This window comes from Humulus lupulus, chromosome 9 (assembly GCF_963169125.1).
Source record: "Humulus lupulus chromosome 9, drHumLupu1.1, whole genome shotgun sequence".
Lineage (NCBI taxonomy): Eukaryota > Viridiplantae > Streptophyta > Magnoliopsida > Rosales > Cannabaceae > Humulus > Humulus lupulus.
This window is the reverse complement of record NC_084801.1, coordinates 179353210-179369371: the sequence shown is the minus strand read 5'-3', so window position 1 is coordinate 179369371 and position 16162 is coordinate 179353210. Positions and strand designations below refer to the sequence as shown.

At 29.5% G+C, this 16162-nt stretch overlaps 1 protein-coding gene across 1 annotated transcript; it reads left to right on the top strand.

Annotated features, from left to right (window-relative positions):
- Positions 1-4127: 4127 nt before the first annotated feature.
- LOC133801341 (tropinone reductase homolog At5g06060-like) lies at positions 4128-15453 on the top strand. The gene is made up of 5 exons (XM_062239520.1): positions 4128-4353; positions 4661-4868; positions 10661-10877; positions 13417-13529; positions 15057-15453. Exons 1-5 carry the CDS (start codon positions 4265-4267, stop codon positions 15261-15263), a joined length of 834 nt encoding a protein of 277 aa, XP_062095504.1. The 5' UTR covers positions 4128-4264; the 3' UTR covers positions 15264-15453.
- Positions 15454-16162: the final 709 nt, after the last annotated feature.

The following is a 16162-nucleotide window of genomic DNA, read 5'->3' as shown; positions in this document are numbered from 1 at the left end:
AAATGCAAAGTTTAAACCTAAAACAATTACATAATCGTTAATATAAAACTATCCAAAAATTAAAAAATCCGAAATTATGTCAATTTTTAAAAAAAAATCAAAAAAATTAAATTTAAATCACAACAATTAATTGCACTTACTTGTGGTAATTGAGCAATGTGGGTTCTTGAAGTAGAAAACCCAGAAAAACCAAAAAGTTTATGGGTTTTCAAACAATAATCTTCAAAAATGCAAAATCTATACAAAAAGTTCAAATATATATATAAGTTTCATAAACATATATAAATCATTATTTTTACATTAAAATTGAAAAAAATGGATAAAAACATACCTAAATGGGTAAAAGTTGGTTGGGGCACCGCTGGTTTTTGAAAGAGCGTTTTCTGAAATTTTGGGGGGAAATGGGTCTCGGTTGGGGACGATGGAGGGTTTTGGTGAAAACGTGGGTCAGTTGCATTAGTGGGCCACTGACGCCGTTAACGACCCGTTTGCGTCAGTGGGTCACTGACGCAAACGGCCCTATTAAACAACGTCAGTGTATGTAATAACACAATTGCCCCCTCATTTGTAGTAGTGCCCAACTGTCACAAATGCTAATTTTTGGTCAACAATATCAGTCAACTGCGTTGACTGACGCATTTGACTAACACAATTGTCATTTTTTGTAGTAGTGCTTATTTTGTGTGCAGGATGTATTTATTTGTCCTTTTGCAATGATGCCCTTGTTTATGTGACACTTGGGTCTCCTAGGGAATCAAGAGACTCACTTCAAATTTTGTGAGGTGAGTCAACTTTAGATCTGTTTTGAAGCTTTTTTATTCATGACCAAGTTATTGAAAGTTCCTGAATTTAGTATAATTATTTTGTTGTATTTAATTCGCTTTCACTGCCTTGAGGAAGTCTGCTCTATTTTTTTGTGGTATCCCTTTTGAAATCTTGTTACTTTTAAAGCACCTAGAAATACTAATGCTTTTTTCTATCTCAAAGACTGCCATATATTTTTTTGTTTCTTTCTATTCATGACTGAATGAATTAAAACTTTTAATATTTTGGTGCTTACTACTTGATTTGATGAGCAGAATGTCTATTTTTTTTAGGTACAAGAACACAAGAATTTCAAACTTTGAAGTTGAAGAATGCTGAGCACAGATTGATCATTAGTATGCTAAAGAATATTCAGAGCAGGTAGCTAGTTTATTACTAAATTATTATATTTATATGTATATATATCAAGTATATCGTTTGCTTCTACTTGTTTGACTCCTTGGAAAAAAAGCATATGTATTTGTTATGTACGTTGCTAAATTTAAGTCAATCACAAATTTGAGTGAGTGATTTTCTATTTATTTAGTTAATGATAATTAGATAAATGTATTTGGCATTGATACGATGTATTCTATATTGAATGTGCAAATAGTTAGGGAATTACCAACCTATGATGAAAACCCTTTTGGAGATGAGGCAACAATTACTCCAAAGAAAATATTTCAACTTTTGAATGAGGTACTGAATTTTACTATAATTCATATACATTTTAAGTAAGCTTTTGGAGGTAGATATTCATTTTATATTGATTTGGCTTCTTAAATAAGTTTGTCAAAGAATTTCAATATAGGTTCCCCGTTGATTTTGGGTTAATTTCAACTGCATAGGCCTTTTTTTCTTTGGTAAGAATGATACAGATAGATTCTGTTTTGTTCAGTCCTAATTGACAAGCACTACAAAAAAATTTAGTTTTAGTCACAATAAATTTTGTGACTAAAAAAAATTAGATTACTTCTATCATCACTAAAAAGCCCGTAGTTAAAAGTATTAATCACAAAAATCACAATTTGTTGTCACTAAATGTATTTTTAGTCACAACAAACTTTATCATTAAAAATAATAAGTTGTGACTAAAACTATATTAATAAAACTTGTGATTAAGTATGACTTTTTAATCACAAATATTTTTTTTTGTTACTAAAAGTGACAGTTAGTCACACAAAATATATATTGTGACTAAAAAATTATCACTAAAAGTTCCTCTTTTTTTTTTTAATGTCAAAATTATTCTCCAAAAATGAATATTTGATGGTGATTTTTCAATCTAAATTAATGCATTATTTATATTTGTTTTAATGCAAAAGCTTCTCTTATATAGATAGTGCACGCTAACACAAGTAGTAAGCACCAAAATATTAAAAGTTGATTGGCCTTTGATGTGACCAAAAAGCTAATTAATTGGCCTTTGTTGTTACTAGGCATAGTGGCTCTTGCCTTGAAAATTCATATTTTTCTATTATGAGATATGACTGATTTATTTTTCTGGTATGACATTTTATTGTTAATAATTGTTCTTGTTCTTGGGTCAGATTCTCATTCTTACGTTGCTGATCACTGGACAATATGAGTGTCACGATCGTGGGTATAATATGATATGATTTGTTGTGTTTGTCAAATACATTAAATTGCAAATTATACTCTTAATACTACAATAAAATATTGTAAAACAATAACTATAAAGACAAATCTAACCTTTGTCAATAAAACAGTTTAATCCTAAATAGTAAATCCGGTCCTTCAAACTGGCTATAGTAAGAAAATTGATTCTTTTTCTAATCTATGTGTGTCACGAGGCCTAATGTTGCTTTTTAGAGAATTGGCACAATTATATAAAAAAACTGTCAGATTTTTTAACACAAAAAGAGAAATATATTAAATAATCAAAACAATAGAGCGTGAGCCGATTCGTTGTCGTACGTGATAGGATGGCATTCAAAATATATATATATAGGATTTTCTTCTGGTAGGGGCTAAAAAAGAGACGGCTTTTGTTCCTGCACACCAAATTGTTTTCCGCACGATTTTTGTATGATTAAATTTATTTTAGTTAGCTAATTAGAGTATTTTGTAAATTTTTAAAAAAATTTAAATAATTTACAGTGCCAAAAATAAATTGTTACAGTTGTTACTAATTTACTTTATGCATATTGAAGACAGTCTGTTTGAACTTAATTTTCGACATTATAAATTATTCAAAATTTTATAAAATTTTAAATAATATTTAAAATAATTACAATATAAACAGTCATACAAAAATACTACTAAATATTATTATGGTAAGAGAACACGAAAATCGCACCATACCATAGAAACACATGGGACGATATTTTTATTTAAACTGTCGTCTCATAACAATAAATGACAATACACTGCATAGCACACAACAGTATTAGAACTGATGTATGCCCATCCTTGCGACAATTTTAAACTGTTTTCCTAGTAGTGACCATAAATATATATACATATATTTATATATAAAAAGCTCGACAGCTGATGTATGGCCATTCTTACAACAATTTTAAACTGTTTTCCTAGCAGTAACCATATATATATACATATATTTATATATAAAAAGCTCGACAGCTCCAACTCATTAGTTGAGCTTATTCATTTTTCAAGGTTTGCATTATCTTTTCTCAGTTATCTATCCGTACGTTTTGCTCAAGCGATACAAATATTGGATTAAAATCTTATTTAATGTATAATACTATTATAAAGTGTGATATAAAATTAAGTGACCAATTATGTTATAAATATCATAAGGTATTAAAGTGTTATGGATTTAATGTTTAGAAATAAGAAAATTAATTTTTTATTTTATAATAGGTAAAATTAGAAATTACTAATTATAAATTAAGGTTGTGATGTATTATTCTATTTTGGCTGTTATCACATTAACAGAAAAGAAAATAGAGACTCTTCTCTCATAGAAATAGAAAAATTTAAACTTTATGTGCAATCTCCAACAATAATTTTAGGTTAATATTTTCACTCTTGTATTAATATTCTTTTTTAATCTAGCAAAAGATATAAAGAACTATAATTTAAAATTTATCAGATTATATATATATATATATAACATGATTTTAGACATGTGATGAAGATTATTCGTGTCTATTAAAAATTCTAACAACAAATCCACATTCTTATCACAATTAAATTAAACCAAAGATTACAATTGGTTGAAAAAAAAAATGCAATAATGGCAAACCTTATCTTAATAGTACTTCAACAAAGACACAAATCCACATGCAGAGCATTTATTACAATTGGTTGAAAAAAAATGTAATAATGGTCACACTTTGTCTTAATAGAGTGACGTGAGTGCTTAGGAGTCTGTGAGCTTACAGTACCAAAATCCTCATGCTGATGACCCCATCGTAAAAAAAAAATATTAAAGGCAAATAGAGTCGTCTTGACAAGAAATTAGAGGAACAATATGGCTGAAGCAAAGAACTATACGAATGAAATTAGGTGGAGTCTTGAGGGAAAGACAGCTCTGGTGACCGGTGGATCTCGCGGCATAGGGTATGTTCATATGTTAAAGTTATTTGAATGATCCCATTTCCCCAATTTTAAAGTGATTAATACTTATAATTATATATAAATGATTAACTTGGGGATTGGGATAGTTTCAGTATGCAAACTACGATGGGATGGAGCCCAAAAAAAAAAAAACTTCTTAGTCTTTTTTAAACATTTTTTTTTTGTTTAAAAAAAATATATATATTTATACATTATCATGTCAAGGTGTTATATCAATGATTTCGAATACTCATATACCTCTCCTATTATAATAAATCCATGACTATTAATAAAACAAGCTTGTTTTTAGGCATGCAATTGTGGAAGAACTAGCCAGATTTGGAGCCATAGTTCACACGTGTTGTCGCAAGGAAAGTGAGTTGGAGAAGTGTTTGGAAGAGTGGAAAAAGAAGGGTTTCAAAGTAACCGGTTCAGTGTGTGATGTCTTGTACAGAGACCAAAGAGAAAAACTAGTGGAAACTGTGTCTTCTATTTTCCAAGGAAAGCTCAACATTCTTGTAAGTTTGGTCCATAATTTATTGTAAGTTATATGGGAAACTAATACCCATGTGTAAATCATTATAATGGTTTACACAACTTTTTTTTTTTTAATACCGAGGGAGGGGGATCTCTTCTCTTTGTGAAGAGAGATGTAGTGCTACTACACTATGTCTTTGTCTATGACCACATTCCCACATATAATTATTGTCCTAATATAACTTACATCTAATTATTGGCCTTCTCAACTACCTAAGCACATGTAGTAATTCCAGACACTGAGGTAATCCTAACAACTCGTGCTATCATTAGGTTTAATCCCTGAACAAACCTATCTCTCCTGACGACATCAGTTGGCACCAAGTCAAAAGCAAACTTGGCCAATCTGTCAAACTTCAGGGCATACTCAGTCATAGTCATGTTGCCCTGAACCAATCTGGTAAACTCATATGCCTTCGTAGTTCAAACTGCGTCATTGTAATATTTCTCATTGAACAAATCTCGGCACTCATCCCAACTTAAAACGGTGACGTTCTGAGTCTAAAATACAACCTCCCACCAGATACGAACATTCTCCTGAAACATGTACGTGGCACAGGCCACTCGCTCATTATCTACCACCCTTATAAAGTCTAGGATGGAGATGTTCATAATCAGCTTACAGTGGGTCTGGCCCTCCCTCAAAAGTAGGAGGGTGCTGCTTCCTAAATCATCATAAAGAGGCTCCTATCTGTTCAAAACTTCTGGCTGTCCCAGAACTTGTACCCCCGCAAGTGGCAGATTCGGTGCAACGTTCCCTTATGGAACCTGTTGCCTCCAAAGTCTGATCTCATCCTCCTATCTCTGTAATCTGGCTTGCACTTTTGCAAACATCTGCTTTCAGTTCTCAGGAGCTGGCAGAGGGTTTTGGCCCAGGTTATCATCTCTAGCCCGAATTTCAGAGCCGACTAGTCTGTTTGATTACCTTGGAGGCATAACTCTCCAAGTATATCTGTAATTAACGACTCAGCTCATCAGGCAATGATAACAGATTCCACAACTGCCCCACGGTTCACAACCGAACCAATAAGCAACACTGACAAACATAATGCTATTTGACATTTCACATGCATCAACAATGTTAACAAGCATACATTCTCATATTCCCCTATTAGTCAAGGGCCAGGCTCTATTAGTATAACTCATACTCCCTAATCAAGCCTGCAAATAAGGCATATATACTTCATTTAAGCAATTAGGCACATAATCATATCATTAGTTACCAAACCTTGAGTCATTAGAGGCGACTGTACATGCCCAGCCAATAATCAGAAACTAATAAACCTTTGTAGCTCTGATACCAAGTTGTAACACCCTACTAATCCATGATCGTTACACCGTGTGTTAAAAATAATGCTTAACTCATTAAGCGAGTCATTTGTACTTAAAAGTATAATTAAGGTTAAATGGCAATTTAGGTACTAAAAGTTTTGGTCAAAAAGTTAAACTTTTCATTAAAAAAGGTTGAATAATTACAAGGGACCCTAAAATTTTCTAAATAAAATACAAGTTTATCAAAATTAAAGACTTAGCCGACCTAAGCGACAAATTTCAACTAATGACTCATGCTCCTCAAAATATCTCGATCGTGGCGGCCGAGCAGGTTGAGTATGTACACGCCGCCCCTACCGCTCTCCAACTCATGGCTGGTCCAACTTTTCTTTGCCTTTACATGCACCACAAAGCACCTGTGAACTAAGACTCAGCAAGAAAACCCAAACAAATCATACAGATATCTAGATAAACATCAACATGTATTGCATACTCTATAACCATAACTGGTTCACATAGATTTTCCAAATAATATACAACCCATGCCGAGTAGATGGATATCGCATCTTCACAATGGTATCGCCACTATGGCGGATATCACATCTGCATTATGGTCCCCCCACTACGGCATACATTACGCATGCAATGTCGATAACAACCTCCCAGCCGAGCGATCAATACAAATAGTTATAACAACATAGATTCAAACAAAGCAGACATTTAATTATAAACGAATTCTTGACACGGTCATTCTCGTGCCCTATAATTGGGGTGCACACCCTACACTCGGTGCAAGTGTCGATTTTCTTACCTCAAGTACTGAGCAATGGGTAAAGCGACAATGAGCACGATCCTTTCCTCTCGAGCCTTGCGGTACCCCTAGTCACGACATATTAACAGATATCCATCAAGAACTAAACCAATTAAGAGCTTCAAGACTGAGTCATACCCCTTCGGGACCCCAAATTCCATTAAACCAGGTAGTGGAATCATTCCCGAGCCTTTAGGTTTGGGTTTCCATAACCCAAAACCTGTTTTGGCCATTTTCCTCAAGTCGCGGCGCGCCTCTAGGTAGAGAGCCCCAAACCACAAGGGCATAGGACACACACCGTGGTGCCAAGGCGGTTCAAAGGGACCCCAGCGCCTCTGAATTCATGCGGGCCACAACGCTTCAAGAACAGTGCTGCGGCACAACTCCGCGAACTTAGAAACTCCAACGATTTTCCAAAATTGCAATTTCCCAAATCCGACCCAAAACTCAGCTTTAGTCAGAATTGACTATCAAAATAGTCCTAGCAATACAGATACATAATAAACAACCTTCAAAACCCACTAAAACCACACCAAAACCCAAAATCACCATTTGAGCTTCAAAGTTCATCTTTTATTTCCAAATCCAAAATTAATGACTTTAAATCATGATTCCGACCACAACAAGCTTCCAAATCAATTTATAAATCAATTCTCATTATCAAGCCAATCATAAGGGCACCAATTACGAATTTAAAAATTAAAACTCATCCAAACTCAAGAACACCAAGAGCATCAAGGAAAACTTAGATAATTCATGTCTCAGTGATAAATTTTCGTGATCTTAGCCCTTGGATGCTCACTAGCAGTTTCTAACTCCAGAAAATTCCTCATTTTCTCAATAAATCTCAAGAAGCACCTAAAATTTCCTTAAGTGTTCTTTAGAGTAACCGCAGAATGAGAGTGAGATGGGATGAATGTGAATTCTCTAGAGTGTTCAGCCCAATGTCCCATCTAGACTTAGCCCCATAGCCAAAAGACCCTTTTGCCCTTAAGTGAACTCAATCCCAAAAACAAACACAAGGGTACTTTAGTCATTTTCCCAAAATCTCGCTAATTTCTCAAATTATACCATAACTTTCCAATTAACTCCATTGATCACATAAATATAAATATTTTCCCTAATCATAACTCATCCCCCAATGAGTCCCGATAGTTCACCAAATTAAAAAAAATACCCATTGGCTCACCCCGAGCTGGATATTAATTCCCATTGTGACCTTACCGCTACTATGCTCAAAAGGATCGACTCCTGCCAAATATCTCAAATATATCCACATAATAATGTGGTCTCACTCATAAAGCATATATAATTACACATATATATCCTCATCGGGTCAAAATTACGAAAATATTATTTTTAGCAAAAGCCGACCTACAAGCACATTTAATACACTTAAACATACATAAGTAGTCATATCATAATATAACTCATAAAATTCACATATATAATCATAATTAAATCATATTAACACATAAACATTCAATTATGCCCTCCTGACACAGTAATCGAGGCATTAAGCCTTATTAGCAAATTTGGAACCTTACTTTTTTTTTTTTGAAAACCTAAGTTAGTATTTTGAAGAAAAAAAATTAGGGACTCTAAAAAAATAAAACATAAACTAAACAACAAAAAAGGAATATTTGTGAAGAAAAAAAACTCCTATATATAATAATTATTAATTTATTAAATTAAATAAAAAAATATTCTATGGTTTGTTTCGGTAACTCATTCTATTTTTCTATGATGATAAATTCATTACATATAGGGGACGAGTACAGTGGGGGCATGCCTTTTGCCCCCATCGGTAGGGGCGTCTCGGTTTTTAGCATGTGGAAAATTTATAATCCAATTTTTTTATATGACAGTGTACATTATAATTATTTAAGACCTTCCACCAATTTGTAAAAAATTCCAAATAATTTATGATACTGAAAACAAGCTTCAAAATAATTTGTTTCACTCGCGTATAAAACAAGCTTCAAAACAACCTATTTCTTATTTTCAGTACTGTAATTATTTAGAATTTCTCAAATATTTGTGGGAGATTCTAAATAAGTACATTGTACATCGTCAAATAAAAATATTTAAATTGTAATCTATATGCGTGTGAAACAAATTATTTTGAAGTCTTTTTCGGCACTGTAGATTATTCAGAATTTCTTAAAAATTGGTGGGATGTCTACTATAACTACAGTGTACATCGTCATATAAAAAAATGGAATTATAATTTCTTCACGCACTAAAAACAGAAACGCCCCTGTGGGGACAAAAGGCATGCCCATATTGTAGAATTTTCCTATATATATATATATATATGGCGCTTCTTAGGTAGGGGCATTATTTTTGCCCCTACCGTAGGGGCGTTTTCTATTTTTTGTACTTGGAGAAAGTATGACTCATTTTTTTTGTATGACAGCGTACATGATCGTTATAATAGCAATTCCACCAATTTTTGGGAAATTATGAATAATTTACATTGTCGAATCATAATTCAAATCCCCACCGTAGGGACGTTTTTCTATTTTCGATACTTGGAGAAATTATGACTTATTTTTTTTGTATGACAGCGTACATGATCGTTATAATAGCAATCTCACCAATTTTTAGGAAATTTTAAATAATTTACATTGTCGAAATCATAATTCAAATAGTCTATTTTCCACATGTATAAAAAAACAACAATTAGGCGTGCATGCAACTTACTGTTTAAACTCTGATTTCAGCAACGTAAATTATCCAAAATTTTCTGAAAATTGGAGATATACATGTTATAACTATAATGTACGCCACTATGCAATAAAAATTGGGTTATAATTTCTCCAAATGCCAAAAAAAAAACACTCCTACTTTAAGGGGAAAAGTGATACCCCTACCTAAAAAAATTCATATATATATCAAAATTAATTAAGGGAAATGATAAATAGTTTTACTAAAAAATTAATAATTATCATTTTTATTACTAAAAGCATAAAGTGATTTGTGCAGATTTGTTTATTATAATATTTCTATTTAACCAAAAAACAATTTTCATACAAAAATTTATTTGTGAGACTTTCAACTTTTTTATTTCTTTCTCCTCAATCCTTTGAATTAATCAATTATTACTAAATATGTTATTTTAAAAAAATTGACTTAAATATCCTAATATAATACTAGAAGATAATAAGTATTTATTTTTAGCACACTTCAAAAATATATAATATAGAACTATACTAATTAGTTTATAATTTTTAAGAAAATAATTACATACTTTAATAATTAGTATCGTCAAAATTGATAATTTAATTTTACTAATTATTTTGATTTCAATAATATAAATTTTTTAATTATATATTATTTATATGTTTATATTTTGAGTAAAAAAAAATAAAAATAAAATTGTGATATAAAATTTTATTCTTGAAAAAATTATTATATTTTAATTAAGAGTATCAAAAATATTTTGATTTTTTAATCAGTAAATTATAAAGTAGTAGAAATTAAAACTATTTTCGAAGAGTAAATATAAAAAGAGGAGTAGATGAAAAAATGGGAGTTGGATGAAATAAACACTCATTATAAAATGGCCTTGTTTTATTTTAACAATTTCTTATGAAATTTTAAGAACATAAATTATGCTAGATATTTATCAAAATTAAAGAGTATACTATTGTATAATGATGACAAATATATTCTTTTGAGTTTCAGGTAAATAATGCTGGAGTATTAATAACAAAGAACTCCATAGAGGTCACTGCTGAAGATATTTCGACCTTATTGGGGACCAACTTTGAGTCTGCTTTCCATTTTTCACAACTGAGTCATCCTCTTTTCAAAGCTTCTGGAGATGGAAGCATTGTTTTCATTTCTTCTATCACTGGAACTATGGCTTTAAACGCTTGCTCTATCTATGGGGCAACAAAAGGTATGTATAAATAAACATAGGGAAAATTTTGGGTGCACCACAAAAAAGGGTCACACTGCAGCTGTATCCCTCACTAGTTTTAGCTTAGGAAGTATTTTCAGCGTAATTTTTTTTATAGTCGTATGTATTGTAGTTATTTAGAACATCATGTAAAATTTTAAAAAATTCTGAATAATTTATCGTGCCAAAAAAAAATTAAATAGCTTGTTGCACGCATGACTGTTTTTTTATGCGAGTGGAAAATAGTTTATTTGAACATTATTTTGGCACTGCAAATTATTCAAAAAATTTCTAAAAATTTGCTGGATACTCTAAATAACTACAATACATACGGCAAAAAAAAAAAATTGTGCCGAAAATATTTATGGAGCCAAAAACTGGAGAGAGGGGTGCACCAGAGAGCTACCCATAAACATATTACTTTGCAGAAAGTATTAGTATTAATTGAAAGTGTAGGGAGAATCTCGGGGGCATCCCCAAAAAGGGGCACACAAGTGCACTCCTCTCTAGTTTTTGGCTCAGGAAGTATTTTCGGCACAATTTTTGTTTTATGAACGTGTTTATTGTAGTTATTTAGAGCATCATGCAAATTTTTCAGAAAATTTTGAATAATTTACAATGTCGAAAAATAAAGTTAAAATAACTTATTGCACCCGTGACTGTTTTTTTATGCACGTGGAAAATAGTTTATTTGAACATTATTTTCGGCATTGTAAATTATTCTGAATTTATTGAAAATTTGCAGGATGCTCTGAATAATTACAATATACACTGCTATAAAAAATTGCGTCGAAAATACTTCCCAACCCAAAAATGGGAAAGAGGGTGCACTGGTGTGCTCCTTTTTCAGGGGTGCACCGGAGAACTACCCGAAAGTATATTTATTGATCTTTTTTCTCATACTAATTGTTTACTATCATTTAATATATATATATATAATTTTTTTTCATTAAGAGTTTTTATTTTTTTGGACTTTTAGTTTTGTTTCATTATCTGTCTAGACCTGTGTTTTGAAAAATTATTTTTTTACCATGTGTTTTGTAAAATAGTTCAAATATACACTTAAACTCGATTTTGGTAAAAAAAAATTGAACAAAAAGTACTATAAATAATTCACCAACCTAATGATTGAGAACACAAACACAATCATTCTGCCTAATAACTGTATTCTCCCATTCAATTTAATCTTCATCAAAGGGGTTTATTAGAACTATTTTACAAAATACAAGGTCTAAACAAGTCAAGAGAGAAAACACAATGTCCAAAAAAGTATAAAGTCCTAAAATTTTAGTTACCATGAAGAATGAAATCCTAAACAAGAATTTAAAATAAAACACGTTTGAGATAAAGCGATATAATGTTTTTTTCTTTGTTACATAATATTATAATTTTTATATGACATTTGCATCCCTTTGTAGTGATAAAAAATGGTAGCTAATCATTTGGTACCCTGTGTTTTTGTAAGGTATCGTTTTGGGATCATGTGTTTACAATAATGTTTATTTGGTACTCTGTATTTTGAATTCGTTCATATTTGGTACCATATATTTTAAAATCGTACATATTTGGTACCCTAAACTCAAATTTAATTAATAAAATTTTACCAATTTAATCAAATTACTCTCAATTATATGAGTTCCAAATTCAAATTTAATTACTTAATTACATATAACTGATGATAATTTTGTAATATTGAAATAACATTATTTATCAAATCTGAGTCTAGAGTACCAAATATGTATGATTTTAAAATACAGGATATCATATGACCATTATTGAAAAAAAAAAAAGAGTACCAAAACGATACTTTGCAAAAACACAAGGTGCCAAATAAGTAAATTCCCTAAAAAAAATCATACCCAATAAATTTTCATATAAAATATGTTGAATATTATTATTGTTTAATTATACTAATACCTCAAAAGAAATAGGCTTTATTTGTATTATTTTTCCTAATACTAATTAAAAATTCTATTAAAAAATAGTTAAAATAACAAATATAATTAAATACAATTTGAACCAATAATTTGTGTATGTTAACAAATGGATCCCTAACCTTATTATTTTTTAATATATTTCAAATTGTTAATTTTAAAAATAGAATTAATTAAAATGAAACATTACATAAAAAAATGAATAATAACTAAAAGAATCTTACACCAACAAAAAATTATATTAATTTATTTTAAAATTAAACTAAAATTATTAAAATGAACAAAATCATTGAACAAAAATTAGAAAAACTTTAAAGATTAAAACTTTTATTATTGTTAGTGTGTTAAGATCACCCTTTATCTCTCATTAATTTTAAATATGATTTCATAATACTGTAAAATTTTAAATTATATAAATATATATATATAAGTTAAGCTTTATTAATTATATATTTCATTACTTTTTTATAATCTAAAATTTACTTAATTCTTATTCAATTTTTTTTAATTTTTTTTACTTTTTAATGTAGTTTAAAATAAAATATATATTAATTTTTTTAAAATTGTAATCATATTAATATGTTATTTGTTTTAACAATATATAGGAGCAATGAACCAAGTTACAAGGAACTTGGCATGTGAATGGGCAAAAGACAACATTCGTGTAAACACGGTTGCTCCAGGGTTCACTAGAACTGACATGTTGGACAGTTTTTCGGTAGAGTATTCTACTCAATCTCTTTGATATTTTTTATTTGCTATACATTATATATTTCTATTTCACACTCATTAATAAATATCAAAAAATTAATATTTAACTATGCCTTTTGTATGGTCTAGATGAATTAGGCTGATGAGGAGAAATTAGAGTCACAAGATAAAACAAAATTATATTATAGAGATTCTAATGTAAATATATTTTTGTAAAGTAGGTAATAAACTTTTATTATTTAAAAAAAAATAGGACCCTGTTTATTTGGGAGCCGTAGGGTTAGTTTGATACAGCTATGCTATGGAAAATAAAACAATTGTAGCTGTATTGTGGGGGACAATAGTTGTAGCTATGTTGTAAGGTGAGTGTTTGGTAAATTATAAATATTAAAGTGTTATGAGTTTGAAAAATTGTATCATAATATTTGGTAAATTATATATATATGATTAAAATATTGTTAAATGTTAAAAGACCAAAATAAATGTTATATTTATTTTATCAAAACAAATTCATAGATACTAAACATACTCAATATTATTTATTTTATTATCATATTAATTTATTTTGAGTAATATATAATAAAAAATAAATATATTTAGATAAAAAAAATACATTTAGTATAAAAATTTTCAAAAAGTTATTTTTAGAAAAATCTAAAAGTTAGATTGTACCATATATAGGTTTTAGTCGCAATTTTTGCATAAATTTTTTAATAAGTTGCTATCTGATTCTTTATCAAAAAAATTTATTATACAATTTTTTGAGAAAGCATCTTTTAGCTTTTCTAAAAGTTGTCTGAAATATACCCTTAGTCTATGTTTGGTAAAGGGAAAAGAGAGTGGAAATAAAATTTTGAAGATAAAAGTGAGAAGAAAAGATAAAAAATGTATATTTGGTTAGGAGAGAAAAAGAGTGGAAAAAAAATGTGGGTCCCACGCAAAATTTTTCTATCCAAAAAAGTGGGTGGAAATTTTTTTCTCAAACTAATAAGAAACTTAATTACTAATATATCATTTACTCATTTCTAAAATAACAATAAAAAAAGACATAAATGTAATAGTATGATAGAAGCACACTTTCTTTTTCATCTTAAATTTTTTATTTCCCTCTTATTTTTCCCTTCCTACCAAGCACAGTGTTAGACCTAAGCTTCCCGTACAAATAGTCAATGTTAACCCTAGGATTAACGCATTTTCATTCCAAATCTCATATTTATTTATATATACTAAGTAAAAGCAAATGTGTAACGCATGTTTATTTAGTTTTATTTAAAAAATATATTAATGTTATATATTATAAAAGAATAACATAAATATATAAACAAAAATTAAGTTAAAATATTGTCTATAGTTTTTTAGAAAATAAATAATATGATTATTTTTTTAGTTTAAAGAAAAACTGGTAAATCATAAATATAAAACTAGTATAGTAATTGAATTGAACATTTGTGTATTATGTGTTAACAAATAATGATTTGATTTTTGAAAAGCTCATACTTTGCCATGATGTTATTATTATTGTTTTCCGACGCAGGAATATGGTAAAAAAGGAGGAGGAGGTGGTTTAGATCAATTAATTGATCGAGCTCCAATCAGACGAAAAGGAGAGCCTAATGAAATTTCATCTGTTGTGGCTTTTCTTTGTTTGCCTGCTGCTTCATTTGTAACAGGCCAAGTTATTAACGTCGATGGTGGATTTACTGTCAATGGCTTCCCAAACCCATCTCCAATCTCCACTTGAAGACTAGCAAATTAAACACGCACACACACACACACACATATATATATATATATACTCTCAAATAAATCAATTTGGTGTGTATGTTTTATCGGTACTTATATATTATCAATAATTTCCCTAAAATTATGTTATTATATAATATTTGTATGTGGAATATTATCTTATTCTATAATGTGATATTTACATGCAATATCATTCTCTATTACATATCCATCCTAATAAAACAAACTAAAAATATTAATTATTCTGTCACTTTTTGTTAAGAGATCTTCAAATTGAATAAATATAATTTGTTAAAGATTTGAAAGGTTTACGTTTATTATAATTTTTTTAGTAATAGAGTGTATCGCTAGATTGAAAAATGATTACAGATTGGATGAGGAGGAATTTTTTCCATGCATGCAACAATCGGCTAACGAATTCATGGGCTGCAAAATTAAAATGCGACCAATATGAGAGAGATGCCCTCAGGACAACAGAGCTTTAAATTTGAAAGAAAAAAAATACCAAACTTGATCTAAGAAAATAGCAATCCTACATAATAAGATTCATTAGTAGTGCTAAAGCTTCTGCTTCTTGAAAGTTTGATAAGACACCTGAAAACAAAAGCAAGAAAGATATAAGCAATATATTTAGATGAAATTACATTTTATATGAGATTTTTAATAGAGTGTGCAAAAATATGGCTTTTTTTAAAAAAAAAAGTTAATCTATGACATTTTTTAAGAATTTTCACTTTTATGGGTTTATTTTCCCATATTTTTGTATAAAAATTGGTTTATACCATAGTTTTACTCTTAATCAAATTTGAAAGGGTATGTTTGTAATTTGATTATTATTTTTTTAGGTTATTTTTTTTTATATTGTTTTTATATTACTAATTTTATATTAAATTTTTC

What these genes read in the sequence shown, in the direction of transcription:
- LOC133801341 (XM_062239520.1), top strand. Translation starts at nt 4,265, where the DNA reads ATGGCTGAAGCAAAGAACTATACGAATGAAATTAGGTGGAGTCTTGAG. An exon ending in GGTGGATCTCGCGGCATAGG is followed by an intron (nt 4,354 to 4,660) that starts GTATGTTCATAT and finishes GCTTGTTTTTAG; the next exon opens with GCATGCAATTGTGGAAGAAC. An exon ending in TATCTATGGGGCAACAAAAG is followed by an intron (nt 10,878 to 13,416) that starts GTATGTATAAAT and finishes AACAATATATAG; the next exon opens with GAGCAATGAACCAAGTTACA.